Raw genomic sequence first — 16,382 nt, forward strand, 5'->3', positions numbered from 1 at the left:
TGAGTAGACACAGGCGCCCTCGGTGCCTTTAAAACCAGGCGGGAGGCGGAGCCTTAGCCAGGCAGCGGCCAGCGCAGCCCACGGGCTGGGCAGAGCGCCGGGATTGCCTAGCCAGCCTGGCAGCTCTGGCCCTCACCAGGCGGGCGCTGGCCAATCCCGGGCCTGGTTCGAAGGGCCAATCAAGAAGCTTTTTATAGGGGCCGCGGCTAAGGGGCGGGACCAGGCACGGGGTGGGGCTGCAGTCTGGCTGGGGACATCCCTCCAGGGTGGGGTGCACCGTGGTTCGGCGCGCGGTGTGCCCGGCTAACTAAAATGTAATTTCAGATTGGACAAGTAAGTGACCCTCCCACGTGGGTGACAGGGGCTTTTACAAGCACGCAGACTTTCGACTCCCAAGTCCGGGAAGAAGGCTCTCCAACCCGAGAGCGCCCCAGGCCAGTGTCTCCTTCCCCTCAGTCGCTGTTGCCATCTCCCCTTCCTCCTCCTTGGGACTCTGGAATCTCACACCAGCCCTGCTGTGGCTCCTGAGACGTTGTTGAGTCCCCAGTGTCTTCTCCAGGGTGAGGTGTCGGCCCCGCAAGGGACGGGGCAGCCTTTCCTGTCTCCTTATGCTGCCCATGAAACGTCCGGAACAGTGGTCCTTACTCTGTGATCGCTGCCCAGTTAACTAAACTATACTGCCTTCTTTATCCCCATTTTACAACATTTTCGCAGGCATTTTTTGGAGCCTTTTAATTCAAGTCTGACTACCCAAGGCATTGTAAGACCAGTACTGCTTGTAGCTTTAAAGGGTTCCAGTAGTTTGTGATAATAATTGAAGTGTATTTTATAATAGTTTAGATAGGATAATGCTGTTTGGTTACCTTTATCTTGGGTAGGAAGAGCCTAACGAAGTCTTTCCAGTTGAATCCACGCCCCACACAGTGTTGTTATTTCCCCGATCATTGGTTGTTTTCCACTAAAGAACTTAGATCTGAATGCTGATTTCGTCCCTAAATTCAAGGGTCAGTCATGACCAAGATATGAAGACTGTGCTTAGAGTAACTTTACAAGTATGAAATCAGGAGGAGGCAAAGTGATTATATACATGTGGTTATAATTTATGTGGTAGGGATTTACTTTGTTTTATTTTTGCTTGCTTTCACTTCCTTTCTTGTGACGACTTACCAGTATTCCGATTTTTCTCTTTTTAAATTGCTAGATGGTTTTCCAGCCAGATGATAGCCTCCTTGTCTTCTGGGAGTCTCCTGTTAATGCGGCCCTCATGGCCCTCACACTTGGCTCTTGACCCTATGGCCACTGGCCTGGCTCTTGGAGGGACCAGCGGAGGAGGCCTGCCTTATGGGAGGACCTGCCTGAGACTAGTTATTAAGGATGATTAGAAGAAAACAGAAAAGCTGAGAAAGGCTTGGAGACTGATTTTGAGGGGGAGGGAGTTTGGGGACCTCCCCTCCATTTGGAAGTCCATGTATATATTTTGGGAAAAAGGAATAACCCAGAGGGTGGAGCTGTATATCTTTCTGGACGAAATTAGTAAATTTACTGGGAGGAGACTGGCCTTCTTCCAGGTTGTGTGAATTTTTACTGAGTCTTGTCTTTTCTTGGAATTTGGTTCCCTCTCCCTAACCTTTCACTCAGTCCAAATCATAGTCAATTACCAGCTGGTTTTTAAAACAATTCATGGTAGACTCTTGCCCTTAAACTCCCAGCCAGAGTGAGACACTCCCCACGCTATCTATCTCCCTGTGAATTTGAAATGATTATTTTATCAGAACATACTATGGTGATCACTTAACCTTTTACCTGCCCACAGTTTTATACTGGAGGAACATAGAATCAACTCAAGTGTTTTAGGAGGTCATCCCCATTCATATCAGTTCTTTATTCATTCCAATGTTCACTCACCCGTGGCATGTACTTTGGTCCCAGCAATGAGTAGTAGTTTCTGGGAAAATAAAGATTAAGACTCAGTCTCTCCGTTCTAACTTGGATCCTGACTGCTTCAATGCAGCTTGATGAGGGAGGTACTTCACAGTGAGATTGGTATCATGGCAACATAGGCAGAAGGTTCTCAGGAGTTGAGAAAAGTGCAAATGGTCCAGTAAGGGGGTTAGGGTGATGCTACCCAAGCTGAGTTCCAAAGTTTCAATATGAGTGGGCTAGAGGAAGACAACAGGGAAGGGCATCATATGAGCTGGAAATTGCATGTGCACAATTACATGTGCATGGCACGTGGTTGATTAGTGTGGCTGGGGAGGAAAGGGCAAGGTGGGGAGTCACCCAGTAGGAGGCTGGGAAGTGAAAGGGGCCAGATCAGAAATGGCCTGGTGAATCATCTTAAGGGAGTTTGAAATATATCTCCAGAGTAGTCAGTGACACTCAAATTTATGTTTTAGAAGGTTAATTCTGGCTGCAGCATGGAAAATGAAGAGTGTCGTGAAGCCTCAAGAGAGCATATTTTAATAAGACAGGTTAGGGGCAATAGTTATGGGAATGGAGACAGATGAGGAAAATAGAATGGTTAGGAATTAATTACAGGTTGAATGTAGGGAATAAAGAAGCTATATAACAGTCAGGGTGCCTTCAGGAAAGAGAAGGTATTCTCACCTGGGGTATTTTGCAACAGCTTTGTTGAAGAATAATTGACATATAGTCAATTATAATTTAAAGTGCTTAATTTGAGTTTGTCGTATGGATATATCTATGAAAACGTTACCACAATCAAGATAGTATATCTAATGCCCCCTAAGATTTCTTGTGCCTTTTTGGAATTCCTCTAAGTATATCTTCTTGGGTAAAGTATGTATTAAGTCTTTTGTCCATTTAAAGCAATGAACTGTTTTCCTCTGAGTTTTGAAAGGTTCTTTATTACTTTATAAGTTCTCAATCATATGTGATTTGCAGATATTTTCCTCCTATTTTGATGTTTATATTTTCATTCTTCTAACAATGTCTTTTGAAATTAGAGTTCTTGATGATGAAGTGTAACTTATCAATTTGTCATTTTGATGAGGTCAATTTTTTTTTTTTGATGAATCATACTTTTTGGTGTTGTATCTAAGAAATCGTTGCCTAATCTGAAGTCCAAAATATCTGCTCTTAATTTTAAAAGAAGTTTTATTTATTTTGTTTGATTTAATATGAAATCTTCAATCCACTTTGTTAGCTTTTGTATATGGAATGCAATTCATTTTTGAAAAATGTTTATATATGGGTGTCCAATTGTTCCAGCACCATTTGCTGAAAAACCTATGCTTTCTCCATTGAATTGCCTTTGTACTTTTGGTCAAGAATCTATATGTGGGCCATTTCCACATGTTTTATTTTGTTCCATTGACTTGTCTACTTAATGCCAATACCACATAGTCCTGATGAATATGTAGCTTTTAAGTAAATATTGAAGTCAGGTATTATAATTCCTTCAACTTTGTTCTTTTTAAAAGTTGTTGGGAACCAGCAGTTAGCGTAATGACTATGTTGCTGGACTCCCACGTAGTCGACTGTGGTTCGTGTCCCAGACCCGGTGGCTTAAAACTCACGCTGGGCGCGTGTGCGTGCGTGCCCAAGATCCCGAGAGGAGAATGGAGGAGAAGGGATTGCGGCGTGACCATCCCCCCTGGGGCGTGATTTCTCGCTTTCTGTCTCTATGTCTCTCTCTGTCTGTCTGGCGAGCGCACGCGCCCTACAGTGAAAATCTCTCAAAAAAAAAACAAGTTGTTTAGGTAACTCTACATCCTTTGTTTCCATATGGATTTTATAATGTCTGTCCATTTCAAAATATGTACTGGTTTAGATTTTAATTTAATTTGCAGTGCATCTATATATTAATTTGGGGATAATCAACACCTTAAATATTAAGTCTTCTGAACTGTGGACTCAATATACCTCATATTCATTTAGGTCTTTCTTAATTTCTTTCGACAAAGCTTTGTGGCAGTCTGTAGTAGGTCTTACACATTTTTGTCATCTTATTTGTAAGTATTTCATATTTGTTATTATTTATGTAAGTGATATTGTCTTTTAAAATTTCAGTTTATAATTTTTTGTTGTTACTTGTATATTGACCATGAGTCCTGCAGTTTTGCTAAACTGCTTATTAGTTCTAATGTCTTTTTTGTAGATGCCATCAGATTTTCTGTGTAGGTCATCATGTCATCTAAAAATGAAGACCTATTTTCTGCTTTCAAATGAGGACACGTTTTATTTATTTTTCTTCCTATATTGCACTGGTTGGAACCTCTGCCTTGCATAGAAATAATAAGGGCAGACATATTGCCTTGTTCCTGATCTCAGAGAGAGGTATTCATTTTTAAAATATGATGATGATGCCAGTTGTATATTTTTGGTGGAAGCCCTTTATCAGGTTTAGGGAATTTCTTTCTATTTCTAGTTTACTCTGTTTGTGTGTTTTAAATGAATAATCAATGTTATATTTTGTCAGTTTCTTTTTCTGTAACTGTTGAGATCACTATGTTTTTAAAAAGACTTAATATTGGGACCAGCAGTTGGTGTAATGGCTGTGTCGCTGGACTCTCATGTATTTTACTGTGGTTTGAGTCCTGGACCTGGTGGCTTAAAGACATGCTGGGCACTTGTGCATGCGTGCCTAAGATCCTGAGAAGAGAATGGAGGAGAAGGGATTGTGGTGTGGCAGCCCCTGGGAAGGAATTTCTCACTTTCTGTCTCTCTGTCTCTCTCTTTCTGGCAAGTGCATGCACCCTGTAGCAAACATCTCTCAAGAAAAAAAAAAAAAGACTTAATATTGGGTTGTTGGAAAAGTGATGATGTATTTTCTATGTTTTAATATACAAAAATGCGTCATGAATTTTCTGATGACCCAGTATGTGGGAGTGATTTCTCACTTTCCCTCTCTCTCTTTTTTTCCTTCTCTCTCTAGTGGTTGCATGTATCATAGCAAACTGTAACTCCTTATGAAACATACGACTTGCAGTTATTTTATCCCATTCTGTAGGTTGCCTTTTCATTTTGTTGTTTCTTTTGCCGTGTAGAAACTTTTTGGTTTGATGTAATCCCACTTGTTTATGTTTGCTTTTTATATTATGTCTGGGAATTCTTTGTCTTTGTTTTCTTTTAGGAATTTGATGGCTTAAAGTCTTATGTTTACATCTTTAATATATTTTGAATTGATTTTTGTGTATATGATATAAAACAAGAGTCCAGTTGCATTTTTTTTGCATGTGGATATCTAGTTCTCTTAACATTTATTGAAGAAAATTTCAATATGTCTTTCACAATACTTTCCCCATTGTGAATTCTTATTGAAAAAATATCTGTAAAATACATATATAATTGAAAACTTATAAAGTGATAAAGACCTCTCAAAACTCAGTAAGAGGAAAAGAGTTCATTGCTTTAAATGAACAAAAGACTTAATATATAATTTATCTAAGAAGATATACTGAGAGGGATTCCAAAGAGGCATTCAAGAAAGGGAAAAATAATTCACAATTAATCTTTCTTGAAGGTTAATTGACCATGCATATGGCTTATGACTGGGCTCTTTATTCTAGTCCATTGGTCTATATATCTATTTTATGCCAATACCACACTGTTGTGATTACTATAGCTTTGCAATATAATTTGAAATTAGGAAGTGTGATGCTTTTAGCTTTGGTCTTCTGTCTCAAGATCGTTTTAGCTATTCAGTGTCTTTTGTGGTTCCATACAAATTTTAAGATTGCTTTTTCAGTTACTGTGAAAAAGTCATTTGAATTTTGATAGGGATTGCATCAGATCTGAAGATTACTTTAAGTAGCATGGACATTTTTGTAAAGCTATTTTTACCACTCCATAAACATGGACTACCTTTCTATTTATTTGTAGTGACTTCAGCTTCTTTCATTAATATTTTTTGTTTTCTATATACAGATCTTTCACCTCCCTGGTTAAAATTTTCCTAAATATCTTATCCTTTTCAATGCTTTTGTACATGGGATTGTTTTTTTCTCTTTTAAAATTAATTAATTTCTTTCTTTTATTATTGAGAGTAATAACCATAGCAAGGAAGAGGGAGAGAAAGAGAAAGAGAAAGAAGGAGGGAGGGTGTGTGTGGAGGAGAAAGAGAGAGAGACAGAGAGAGAGAGAGAGAGAGAGAGAGCGTTCAAGCCTCCAAGGGGGACCTCAGTTCTGTGATCCACCCTCTGTTTTCAGCCAACACAGGATTATGTGCCTACATGTGCCCCATGTAGTCATAGAGTTTGAATTGGGGAACCTTCCCATGTGGGACTGCTTGCAGGACATCATGTTTTATTGTAGTACTACTATTTGGTCAACATGGGATTTTTTTTTTTTAACTTCTTTTTAGGGTTGTGTATTGTTAGTGAATAGAAACAGTTGATTTTTGTATGTTCATTTTGTAGGCTGTAGCTTTATTGAACTCATTGATTAGTTTTAACAGGTTTTTGGTGGAATTTGTAAGGATTTTTCTATATATAAGATCATGTCATCTGCAAATAGATAGTTTGAATACCATGTATGTGTGTATGTATGTATTCTCTAAGACTCTAGTACTATACTGAATGGAAGTCAGCATCCTTGTCTTTTTCTATAGTACTTGTCTTTTTCTATAGTACTCTAGTACTATATTGAAAGTGTCTTTTTCTTGACCTTAAAAACTTTCAGCTTTTCACCATTGAATATGTTTTCTGTGTCTGTGTCATATATGACCTATATTATGAGATTTCAAAAGTTCATGGAAAATAGTATATTATGAAAAAATTATACATGAATTAAAATTTTTTGCACCCAAATAAACTTGTACTTTAATCCCATTTTTCACAAACTTTCTGATGTTCCTTTCTTTTTATGTATGTATGTGTATATGTATGTGTGTATTTTTAAAATTATTTATTTAATTCCATTTGTTATTATTTTTTTAATTTGACCAAAGAGACAGAGAGCTAGAGAAAGGGAAAAAGAGAAAGCAAGCTGCCAGATCCAAGACTTGAAGTGCAGTTGGCCATGTGGGAATCCAGTGCCTTTAACCACCATGCCACCTGCTGGCTCCAGTGTGTATGTAGTTTTTGTTTGCTATAGGGTGTATTGGAGAGAGAGTGGGAAAGAGAGAAATCACCTTCCAGCAGGGAGGACCATGCTGCAGTCCTTCCTTTTCCATTCTCCTCTTGGAAATTTAGGTATGCATGCACCTGTGCTTGGCATGTTTTTTTAAGTTCTTGGGTCAGGGACTTAAACCACTCAGTCAGCCATGTGGATCCAGCCACCTGAACCACCCACACTGCCAGCTGGTCCCTGAAGTATCTTTGAAAAGATATTTTGGGTTACATATTATATAGATATAAGATATATAGATTACTGCTCTACCTAATTTTATGAGGGCCTTTATCATGAAAGAATGTTGAATTTTGTCAAGTGCTCATGTTTACTGTGTTGAGATCAGAATGTGATTTTTATCTTTCATTCTGCTAATAGGAAATATCATACTTATTAATTTATGTTGAACCACCCTTACTTTAGGAACTTGTTCCCTCACTGATCATGGTGAATGATTTTTTTAATGTGCTTTTGAATAAATTTGGTTTGCTGGTATATTATTGATGGTTTTTGCATTTGTGTTCATTATAGATATTGGCTTGTACTTTTTTTTTATTTTGCAATATTTTTGTGTGGCGTTGGTGTTAGGATAATACTGGGCTTGTCAAATTAGCTTAGAAGTGTTTCTTTGTTAGCTTATCGAAAGAGTTTGAGAAGAATTGGTATTAATTCTCCAAATGTTTAGTGGAATTCACTAGTAAAGCTGTTGAATCCATTGATGAAAGATTTTTAAGTACTCATTCTGTCTCCTTACTCATTATTAGTCTATTCAGTTTTTATTTAATTTCTTCATGATTAGTAGATTGTATGTTCGTAAGAGTTTATTATTCATTTCTTCTGAGTTATCTAATTTGCTTGCATGTAATTTCTCATACTGGTCCCTTATGATCCTTTTTATTTTTTGTGATAGCAGTTTTAATTACTTTTGTTTCATTTTAAATTTTATTTGAGTTTTCTCTTCTTGACAAACCTGCATGCTATGAGTCCCCCATGTGAAAGAATGCTTGGTTGCCGGGGCCTTGAGATCTCTCCAGTTGGGTGATAGCAAATGCTCCCTCCAGGTGCGACAGATGACCCTCAGAGTAGAGAATTATTTGTTGGTTTGCTTTTTGTTTTTGATATTTGGATATACATTTGGTCTCTGAGAATTGATATTTTCATTATTTGTTCATTCTCTGTATTAGAAGAATATAGTAGATATTATTCATTGGCAAAGGAATATGATAACTTTTTCTCCCCTTCCTCCATTCTCAGAAGTGTCTTATCCTCTGCATCACCCAGTCTTTCACCTCTTGCTAAGTTAGTTCCCTCCTTACCTTAGCCTTCTGCCCCTTTTCTTCCTCCCTTCCCTTCCCTTCCTGTTCTTTCCCTCCTCTTTTTCCCTAGATTCTTTTGACTTCACTCCTGATCATCACAGTGCCAGGTCCTTTGTTAGGCATCATTGACAGTAAAAGATAAGTCCTGGCTCTCCGGGGTTTGCCTAGATAATGGTCTGGTCCAGCCTCTCAGGAGCTTCCAGGATATCACTGTCTACTTTGTTCCTTCCCCTAGTGCTACCAAATATGCTTTCAGCCTAGACCTGGCTGGAAGGACTCTTTTTTTTTTTAAAAGAGGTTTTTGCTACAGGGTGCATGCGCTCGCCAGAGGGACAGAGAGACAGAAAGCGAGAAATCACCCCTCAGGGGGGATGGCCATGCCACAATCCCTTCTCCATTCTTCTCTAGGGATCTTGGGCACGCATGCACACGCACCCGGCTTGAGTTTAAGCCACCGGGTCCAGGACTCGAACCACGGTCGCCTACATGGGAGTTCAGTGACATAGGCATTATGCTAACTGCTGATCCCTGGAAGGACTCTTAAATTACACTCCCTGTACTGTCTACACCAGACCACAGATGTGGCTCAATGAAAGACATATTGTGCAGTGCTAAAAACTCCAAAAGTTTAGGGAACCAGGACATATCTAGGTTTCTTTAAGTCATTATTAATCACCTGAATTTTTTTTGTTAATCATGCCCCTTAAACTGAAAGTCTGAAAAACAATTGAGGAAGGGGGCCTGTAGGAAACAGCCTTTTGCTTTAAGAGGGGAAGTACTCATTTGCAAGCTCTTCCTTTTCTCTCACATGCATTGTTTTTAGAATCTATAGAAAACCTGTTGCTATTTTCAAATTAGTTCTTTCTTTTCCATCCCAGATTTCTCACCATTTTAAGGCATGTGAAAATTTGCCTAAAGTGGTATTTAATCATTCTGTTAAGAAATTTGGAGTGGCATACTTATTATTCTTTTTTTTCCCCCTGATTGCATTTTAACTATAAAAAATAGTGTGGGACATGCGTACATGAATTTCCAGCAAAGTCCAGAGATCAAAGTTGAAAAAGATATTGAATTCATTCCAACATTCCTGGGACACTGTTTCTGTGGAGACTGTCACCAGATCAATCCTGGACAAGTGATTCTTTAAGATATAAAATAGAAGGTAAGCTCATCTCCAGAGTGCTAGAGTGGGGCAACCAGTCTTACTGTTGTTAGGTTCTTTAGGGGGAGAGAAAGGGAAAAACTAAGAGGACAATCTTCAGATGACTGGTTTTTAGCAGAGTATTTGTGGCCGGTATGCACTTTATTTAGATTGCTGGAACAGTTTTGCAAAAAATAGCCTCCGATTTTCAGGTCCCCCTTTTCTGTTTCATGCTGCATTGAGCAGCTTGCATGCTAGGTGGAGGGTCAGCCGCAAAGTGGGTGGTTTCTTGTGGCATATTTTTAATAATATTTACATGTATGATATTTAATGAAACATATCAATATTTATCATACAGAGAAATATTTTGATCAAACATCAGGGCTAAAATCAGCCTAGTCCATGCTGGGGACTCGGAAAGGTGGCTGGGCCTGCCCTTTGGAACGTCTTGCAGGCTGAGAAGTTAGGTACGGCTCAGGACATGGGTGCAGCAGTTTGAATTCCTCTCCGTTAATTTCTCTTCTCTTGGTCGTCCATAGTCCCTGTTATTTCTCTCTGCCTGATCACCCTCTTCATATCCCTAACAGCTGTTTTTCTTCTCAGGATATTCATGTTTGCCTAAAAACAGTGAAATGAAACTACAGTTCCAATCTCTCCATTCCTAGAGCAGGCTTTAGAGTCCCTGTCTTAGCCTCACATCTCAGCCTCTCTCCTGTGCTGCTTCTCCTTCTAAGCTTAAACAGCTTCATCTCAAGAACCTCAGTTTCCTTAACCAGGAAATGAGACTCAGAGTGCCTACCTTACAGGGCTGTTGGGAGGACTTGGTGAAATCAGTCACGTGGGGGATTGCAAAGCAGAGCTCAACAAATACTTGTTGCGGCATTTGTTGATGTTACTGAAGAAGTTATCAAAGGAGCTGGTTTTCAGTTTTAACTTGGAGGTGTGGAGAGAGAGTGCTCAGCTTGGTATAACAGGCTGGGGTTCAAATCCTGGTGCTCCCACTTAATCTTTATGTGACTGGGAAAAATACTCCCACACCCTTAAGGTATAAAAGGGTGATAGGTTTAGCAATCTCAGTTTCTGTAGCTAAGATGAACATGTGTCGAAATAACCCACACTCTAAGGATTCTAATAGTTATTTTTTAAAAACAACGTAGGGGAACCAGCAGTTAGCATAATGGCTATGTCGCTGGACTCCCACGTAGTCGACTGCAGTTCGCGTCCCAGACCTGGTGGCTGAAAACTCACGCTGGGCGCGTGTGCGTGCGTGCCCAAGATCCCAAGAGGAGAATGGAGGAGAAGGGATTGCGGCATGACAATCCCCCCTGGGGAGTGATTTCTCGCTTTCTGTCTCTATGTCTCTCTCTGTCTGGCGAGCGCACGCGCCCTATAGTGAAAAAAACCTCTCCAAAAAAAAAAAAAAAGTAGAAAAAAGAATACTGTTTTCCATTTTGCAGTTACTTTGCTTTCCAACCGGAGGTACTGGTTGAGTAGGTGTGGAGTCTGGGACACAGCGGAGAGCACCTGTGACCCAGGAACAAAGGGCAATGAGGGTGAAGAGCAAGAGTTCTGTGCTGCAGAAAATCCCGGGGCTCGAGATTTTATAACTCCTGTGTCAAGTTGCAGGGAAGCTACCCAAGGACTTGAACTTCCCCGTTTTCTGAATCCAGGTGTAGAAACAATCACAAAGAGATCATTAAGGCCACAATAATGGGAGAACCGGTGAACCTGAGATATTTAATTAGGATCCGTTTCTTAGAAAAACATGAACCAGGAGGCGTGTGTGTGTGACTAATGCTAGGAGGGTGTGCCTGCCTTGTTGTGGAGTTTTGGCGTTTTCCTGAGTGATGCCTTGGTGATTTATTATAGAAACTGGTTTCCTGGAGAGAAGCCACCTGGAACTATAGAAAGGTCAGTCTCTGAAGATGGACAGCTTAGGTTCAGAGTTAGCCAACCTAGGCCCGGTAAGCAGGGCCCCCTAAGCAGACACTCTGGAAAATAGGTATTTAATAAGTTGAGGACTATCAGGAGGTAATAAAGCATCCCCGAAAGGCTAGGGACTTGAGGACTGGGAGAAAGAAGGGCTGTCAACTTTGTTACTTACTGTTGTAGTTTATATGAAGTACTGGGGCAAGTATGCCCTTCAAGGACTCAGTTTTCTCACCAATAAAGTAGAGATATTAACAATTTCTGTCTTTGAGAATTTTGGGGATTAAAAGTAACATTGTAAGGAAACTGCTTAGCAGAGTCTCAGGTACATAGTAACCATGGCACCTTGTATTATTTCCCTATTGTTGGGTTTTGAAGACATCCACTCATTCCCTAAGTCACGAGGACTTGTTCAGTTCCTGCTGTGTGCCAGGCACTAGGCATGCAGCTATGACATAGGAGCAGTTAGAGTTACCATCTCGTGGTATCAGATGGGGACTCTCCTGAAGCATGGGCTCTTTCCTGGTTTCAGACACCAGAGCTGGAGTAAGCTCAGAGTTATCCATTGAATGGAAATTTTTTGGACTTTACTGGAAAGGAATAGGTGTCCAGGTGGGCGTGATAAGAAGATGTATGCCCTCCAGAGAAAGAGAGGAAGTCAAAATGAGGAACCGAAGTCTGAGGACCTGGGTCAGTCCCGGGGAAATCTCTCATTTCTTTGAGACTGACAGAGATGTAGAGAAGACTGGATGCTGATTAGCCACATCTGTGCAAAACAGAATGTGTGTATTCTTCATTTCCTAGTTATTTCCTGTTTTTTTCTAAGTGTTTAATAGTCTTGGGCAATTCTAGCTGGGTAAAGAGCTGCTGTCATGCTAGGATGAGTGTAAAGGAGCAGCGTCCTTGGGGGCCTTCACAGTGGAGGCAGTGGGAAGCCAAGAGAGATTCATGTCAAATAAAGTAAGATGCGTTTGATTGGTAGAGGGAAGGTTGGGCAGTTAGTTGGGTCAGTTTTCTTCCTGTTTGCAGATAAAAGACACAGAGGAAGCTCTGAACCAAGGCATTGTTTTTACTTTTGTCAGTCACTGCAGAGTGCCTGGTGCAATCTGCATTTCTCCCAGTCTGTGATGTCATTGCATGCAACATGCACCATTATTTCATACACGGTGAAGAAAGCAAGAAATGCTACCAGTTAATCGTAAGATGCCACTGATGGTAAGATTCATTCTGATTTCAGAGAGGTCGAATGTGGAAAAGTGAGTGTCTTAGAACTAAACATGGATGCCAGCATCCAATAAATAATTGTTAATGGACGAATGAGGCATGCAGAGTTTAGAATAAAGCAGAACACTTGTGAAAATAAGTGCAAACTCAGAATTCAAACCATTCAAGCAGGAACCCATACCTCCTTCGTTTCTATCGAGTCACTGATTCAGTTGTTCATACGGTAGCATTTATTGAAAACCGATCATATGCCAGACACTGTACTAGAAGCTGGGGGTGCAGAAATCAGTAAGTTCTTCTTTATAGGTTTTATGTTTAGTCCTGTAAGGGAGACAGATGTAGAAACAAAAACATTTGTAAATCAGAGTGATGAGTTTTAGAAGAAAGTGGGGATACCGTACTGTGTTGGTACCCTTTGTGTGTGTGTGCGAGGAAAGGAGAGAGGTGAGAAAGTCTTCCTCAGAACGGTGAGGGCCTTGATCCGGGTCTTGAATTGTAAATCCATGGTCACCAAAACACAGAAGAAAGCATTAGGAAGACAGGAGTAACTGATGAGGGATGAGAAGTCTGAGGATGTCTGGAGCTTGCAGTGAGAATGGGCAGGGCTGTGTTAGACATGCTGGACAGCAGGTGGCCCGAGGCTCAGGGAGGGCCCAACTGTACTGGCAGTTGGAAATCCTTATGATTGAGTCAGAATCAATCTCTTGTCATGAAGCTGTTTATTTATTTATTTTTACTAGAATAAAGATCCAGGAAGCAGTAACTGAATATCTGCTGTCTGATTGTCGATTTAGAATCCCCAAGTGTGACTTGGCAAAAGAACTGTTACCTTGCTGAAGTCCAAGGATGTAGAATGCTGCTCTGATTGAAATTGGATCCTGGGCTAAGGCTACCCTGAGCTCACTCTGGAGAGTCATAGTGTGTTCACCAGTGCTGATGTCTTGGTCGCTTGTTCTTACTCTATGAAGGGCCAGTTTGGAAAGTGAAAGTCTCTGTGAGATTTCTGTATTGCGTGGGCTAACCTGATCAAAGGGAATCTGAGCAGCCATGAAAGCCAAGGAGCCCCAGAGAACCCTTAGGCCTGATTTCCTTGCGACTCACAAAGGGTTTATAAGGAAATCAGATTGTCTAACAAATCCCTGATCCTGTCTCCCTCAGGGCTCCTTCCCAATTCCCAGTCACTTTGTGACATCAGCCTCATCTCTAAACCTTTACTCCATGCTTGACATTCGGGATTGCACAGATGTGGGGTTTTAGATCTAGGCTTCCCCTGAAGCTGGGTAAATTCTTTATCTCCTCTGAGACCTGTTTCCTCCATGTCCTGTGTTTAGTAGGGTACACTTAACTGTTTACAAGTGTGTGGACCTAGCGTGAAGCAGAAAGTTACTGATCTCTTGAAGTCACTCCTTGATTGCATGTAAAGCAGCTTTTTAATATCTGCATTTTCTGGAGTTATAGGAGGAGACGGGGGTGTAGGTATTTTTTACTGTGCTTGACACGTAAAAGGTGCACAGCAGATACATTTGTTGATGGACTTATGTGAGGATGAGGTTCCTTTTCAGTATCATGGCTATGCACTGAGAACAAATTCATCTCTATTGCCTTTAGAATTTAAGTTCTCCAGGAACTATCACTTGCCCTTACAGCAATCTTCACAGCTTTGCTGATACATATTGGGTCGCTGGCAACGTTATGACACATTTTTGCATAGGATAACAGAAAAATACGTCATGACGTTTCCGGTGACCCAATAATTATACAGTTAGGCCCAGCCTCATTGTGATGCTGGAGCCATATGGAAGATTGGGGTTTAGTTCCTAGATCGAACTATGTACACCAGGTACACACATGTGTGTGGCCATTATCCTGGGTAGCTGGGGAGCCAGGAGAGAGGCTTGTGGTAGGAGACTCTACTGGGGATACTTGTCTTTCTCTCTCATGAAAAGAAATAAATTGCCTTAAAAAATTAGGTAATTTAGGCCAACTGGTGGTATGGTGATTAGGGCGGCTGGGTCCTTGGGCCAGTCCCAGGCCTGGTAGCTTGGAGAACATGCTGGACGCATGTGTGCTCAAAATCCGGAGAGGAAAGTGAAAGAGAGGGGAATATGAGGTGGCCATTTCTCCTCAGGGATGTTTTCTCACTTTCTCTCTTTGTCTCTCTCCAGTCTGCACACACTACCTATAGCAATTTTTTTTTTTAATTACGTAATTTAGTGCTTAATGTCTGACTCCATTCCAAGAATGGCAGCACCATGTCTGAGGCCACATCTGTCTGTTTGCTCACTGTCTAGTTCAGTATCTATCTGTACACTGTTCGCACAGACATTTCTGTTAGATATGTAATAGGTAGCCACTGCTTAGGTAGCTACACGTCTTTTACTTCTCCTTTCAGGATGTTCAGTGACTGCCCGTGCAGGTCCGCTTTGCCTTCATTCACTTGATGTTTGCACTTGCTCATCACAGGTGCAGGGACCATGATGTCCGGTGAACAGGAACAGGGGCCTTACTACGTGGGCGTGGATGTCGGAACAGGCAGTGTCCGTGCAGCCCTGGTGGACCAGAGAGGGGTCCTTTTGGCTTTTGCAGACCAGCCAATTAGGAAGTGGGAGCCCCAGTTCAACCACCATGAGCAGTCCTCTGAGGACATCTGGGCTGCGTGCTGTGTTGTCACTAAGGTAAGGCCAAACCCGTGGTGTCCTGTCCTTGCACACGCTCCCACTGGGTGCTATGGAGACATTGGGATAATTTCAAAAGCATAGCTGGGCATATCATAGGTCTTTCCTCAGAGACTTACATCTAGTGGCAGAGACTGATAGACAGCTGAAATACAATATGGTAAGTGCTGAGGGTGAAGTTAAGTGTGGCTGGAGTGGAGAAAAGAGTTAACTCTGAGGGTCTCAGGTAAGACAGGACCGAGGATGTGGAAGCTTGAGGTGTGACCAAATGTGGAAGAAGTCAGTGGTTATCATAACTAATATGTACTGTGCCATTATTGATTGCCAGGAGCAGTGTAAATGTGTTAGGATGCACAGACCCTTTAAAAATAGTGCTGTTACTGGGGCCAGCAGGTGGTGTGGTGCTTAAGGCACTGGACTCCCACATGACCAATTGTGGTTCAAGTCCCAGACCCAGCAGCCTAAAACTCATGCCAGGTGTGTGTGTATGTGTGCCCAGAATCCCAGGAGGGGACTGCAGAAGGTGTTGTAGCATGGTCATCTCCCCGTGGGGTGATTTCTCACTTTCCTTCTCACTGTCTTTGTCTCTTTCCAGCAAGCACATGAGTCTTGTGGCAAAAACAGCTGCACTGTTATTAAGCAGTGGTGTCTCTCGCCTCTCAATGCTCAAGAGAGGGGAGCTGTATTATGGGTGGAGGGAACAGCATGTGCAAAGGTGTGGGGGCATGGTGTGTTCTGAGAAGGCAAGGATGTCAGGGCAGACCTACATGTGCCATGCATGTGCCCATCTTGTATAGCCTTGGCTTGGATTCAGCCTGTTGGCATGGGAAAAGATTGATGCTGGACGACACTCACAGTATTTTGAAAGTTTTACTTGACTGATTTCATAACTGGTGATCAGGAACCATAGAGATTCTTTTGTCTTTTTTGTGGACAGAAAAATTAAGTGCTGTATTTCTTCTTCTCCTTGTTCCTAGTTTAGTTCCTTAAATATTCATGAGGTGCTTGGTAATTTGCAGATGGACA

The 16,382-nt window shown here is 41.4% G+C and overlaps 1 protein-coding gene across 6 annotated transcripts in view; it reads left to right on the plus strand.

The window, feature by feature from the left end:
- The first annotated feature begins 224 nt into the window (after positions 1–224).
- The window catches only part of FGGY (FGGY carbohydrate kinase domain containing), a 443,688-nt gene continuing 427,530 nt past the window's right edge, over positions 225–16,382 (plus strand). For 2 of the 6 annotated variants that reach the window (XM_006154914.3, XM_014590286.2), the window contains exons 1-2: positions 369–560; positions 15,145–15,356. In XM_006154914.3, the coding sequence (XP_006154976.1) occupies positions 15,156–15,356 (201 nt within the window). In that variant the 5' untranslated portion in view covers positions 369–560; positions 15,145–15,155. Of the gene's footprint in view, positions 334–368; positions 561–9,419; positions 9,550–15,144; positions 15,357–16,382 lie in introns of those variants that run through there. The other 4 variants (XM_014590284.2, XM_014590285.2, XM_027774370.1 and 1 more) reach the window with 4 other exon arrangements.

Source organism: Tupaia chinensis, unplaced genomic scaffold, assembly GCF_000334495.1.
Source record: "Tupaia chinensis unplaced genomic scaffold, TupChi_1.0 Scaffold000425_1, whole genome shotgun sequence".
NCBI lineage: Eukaryota > Metazoa > Chordata > Mammalia > Scandentia > Tupaiidae > Tupaia > Tupaia belangeri.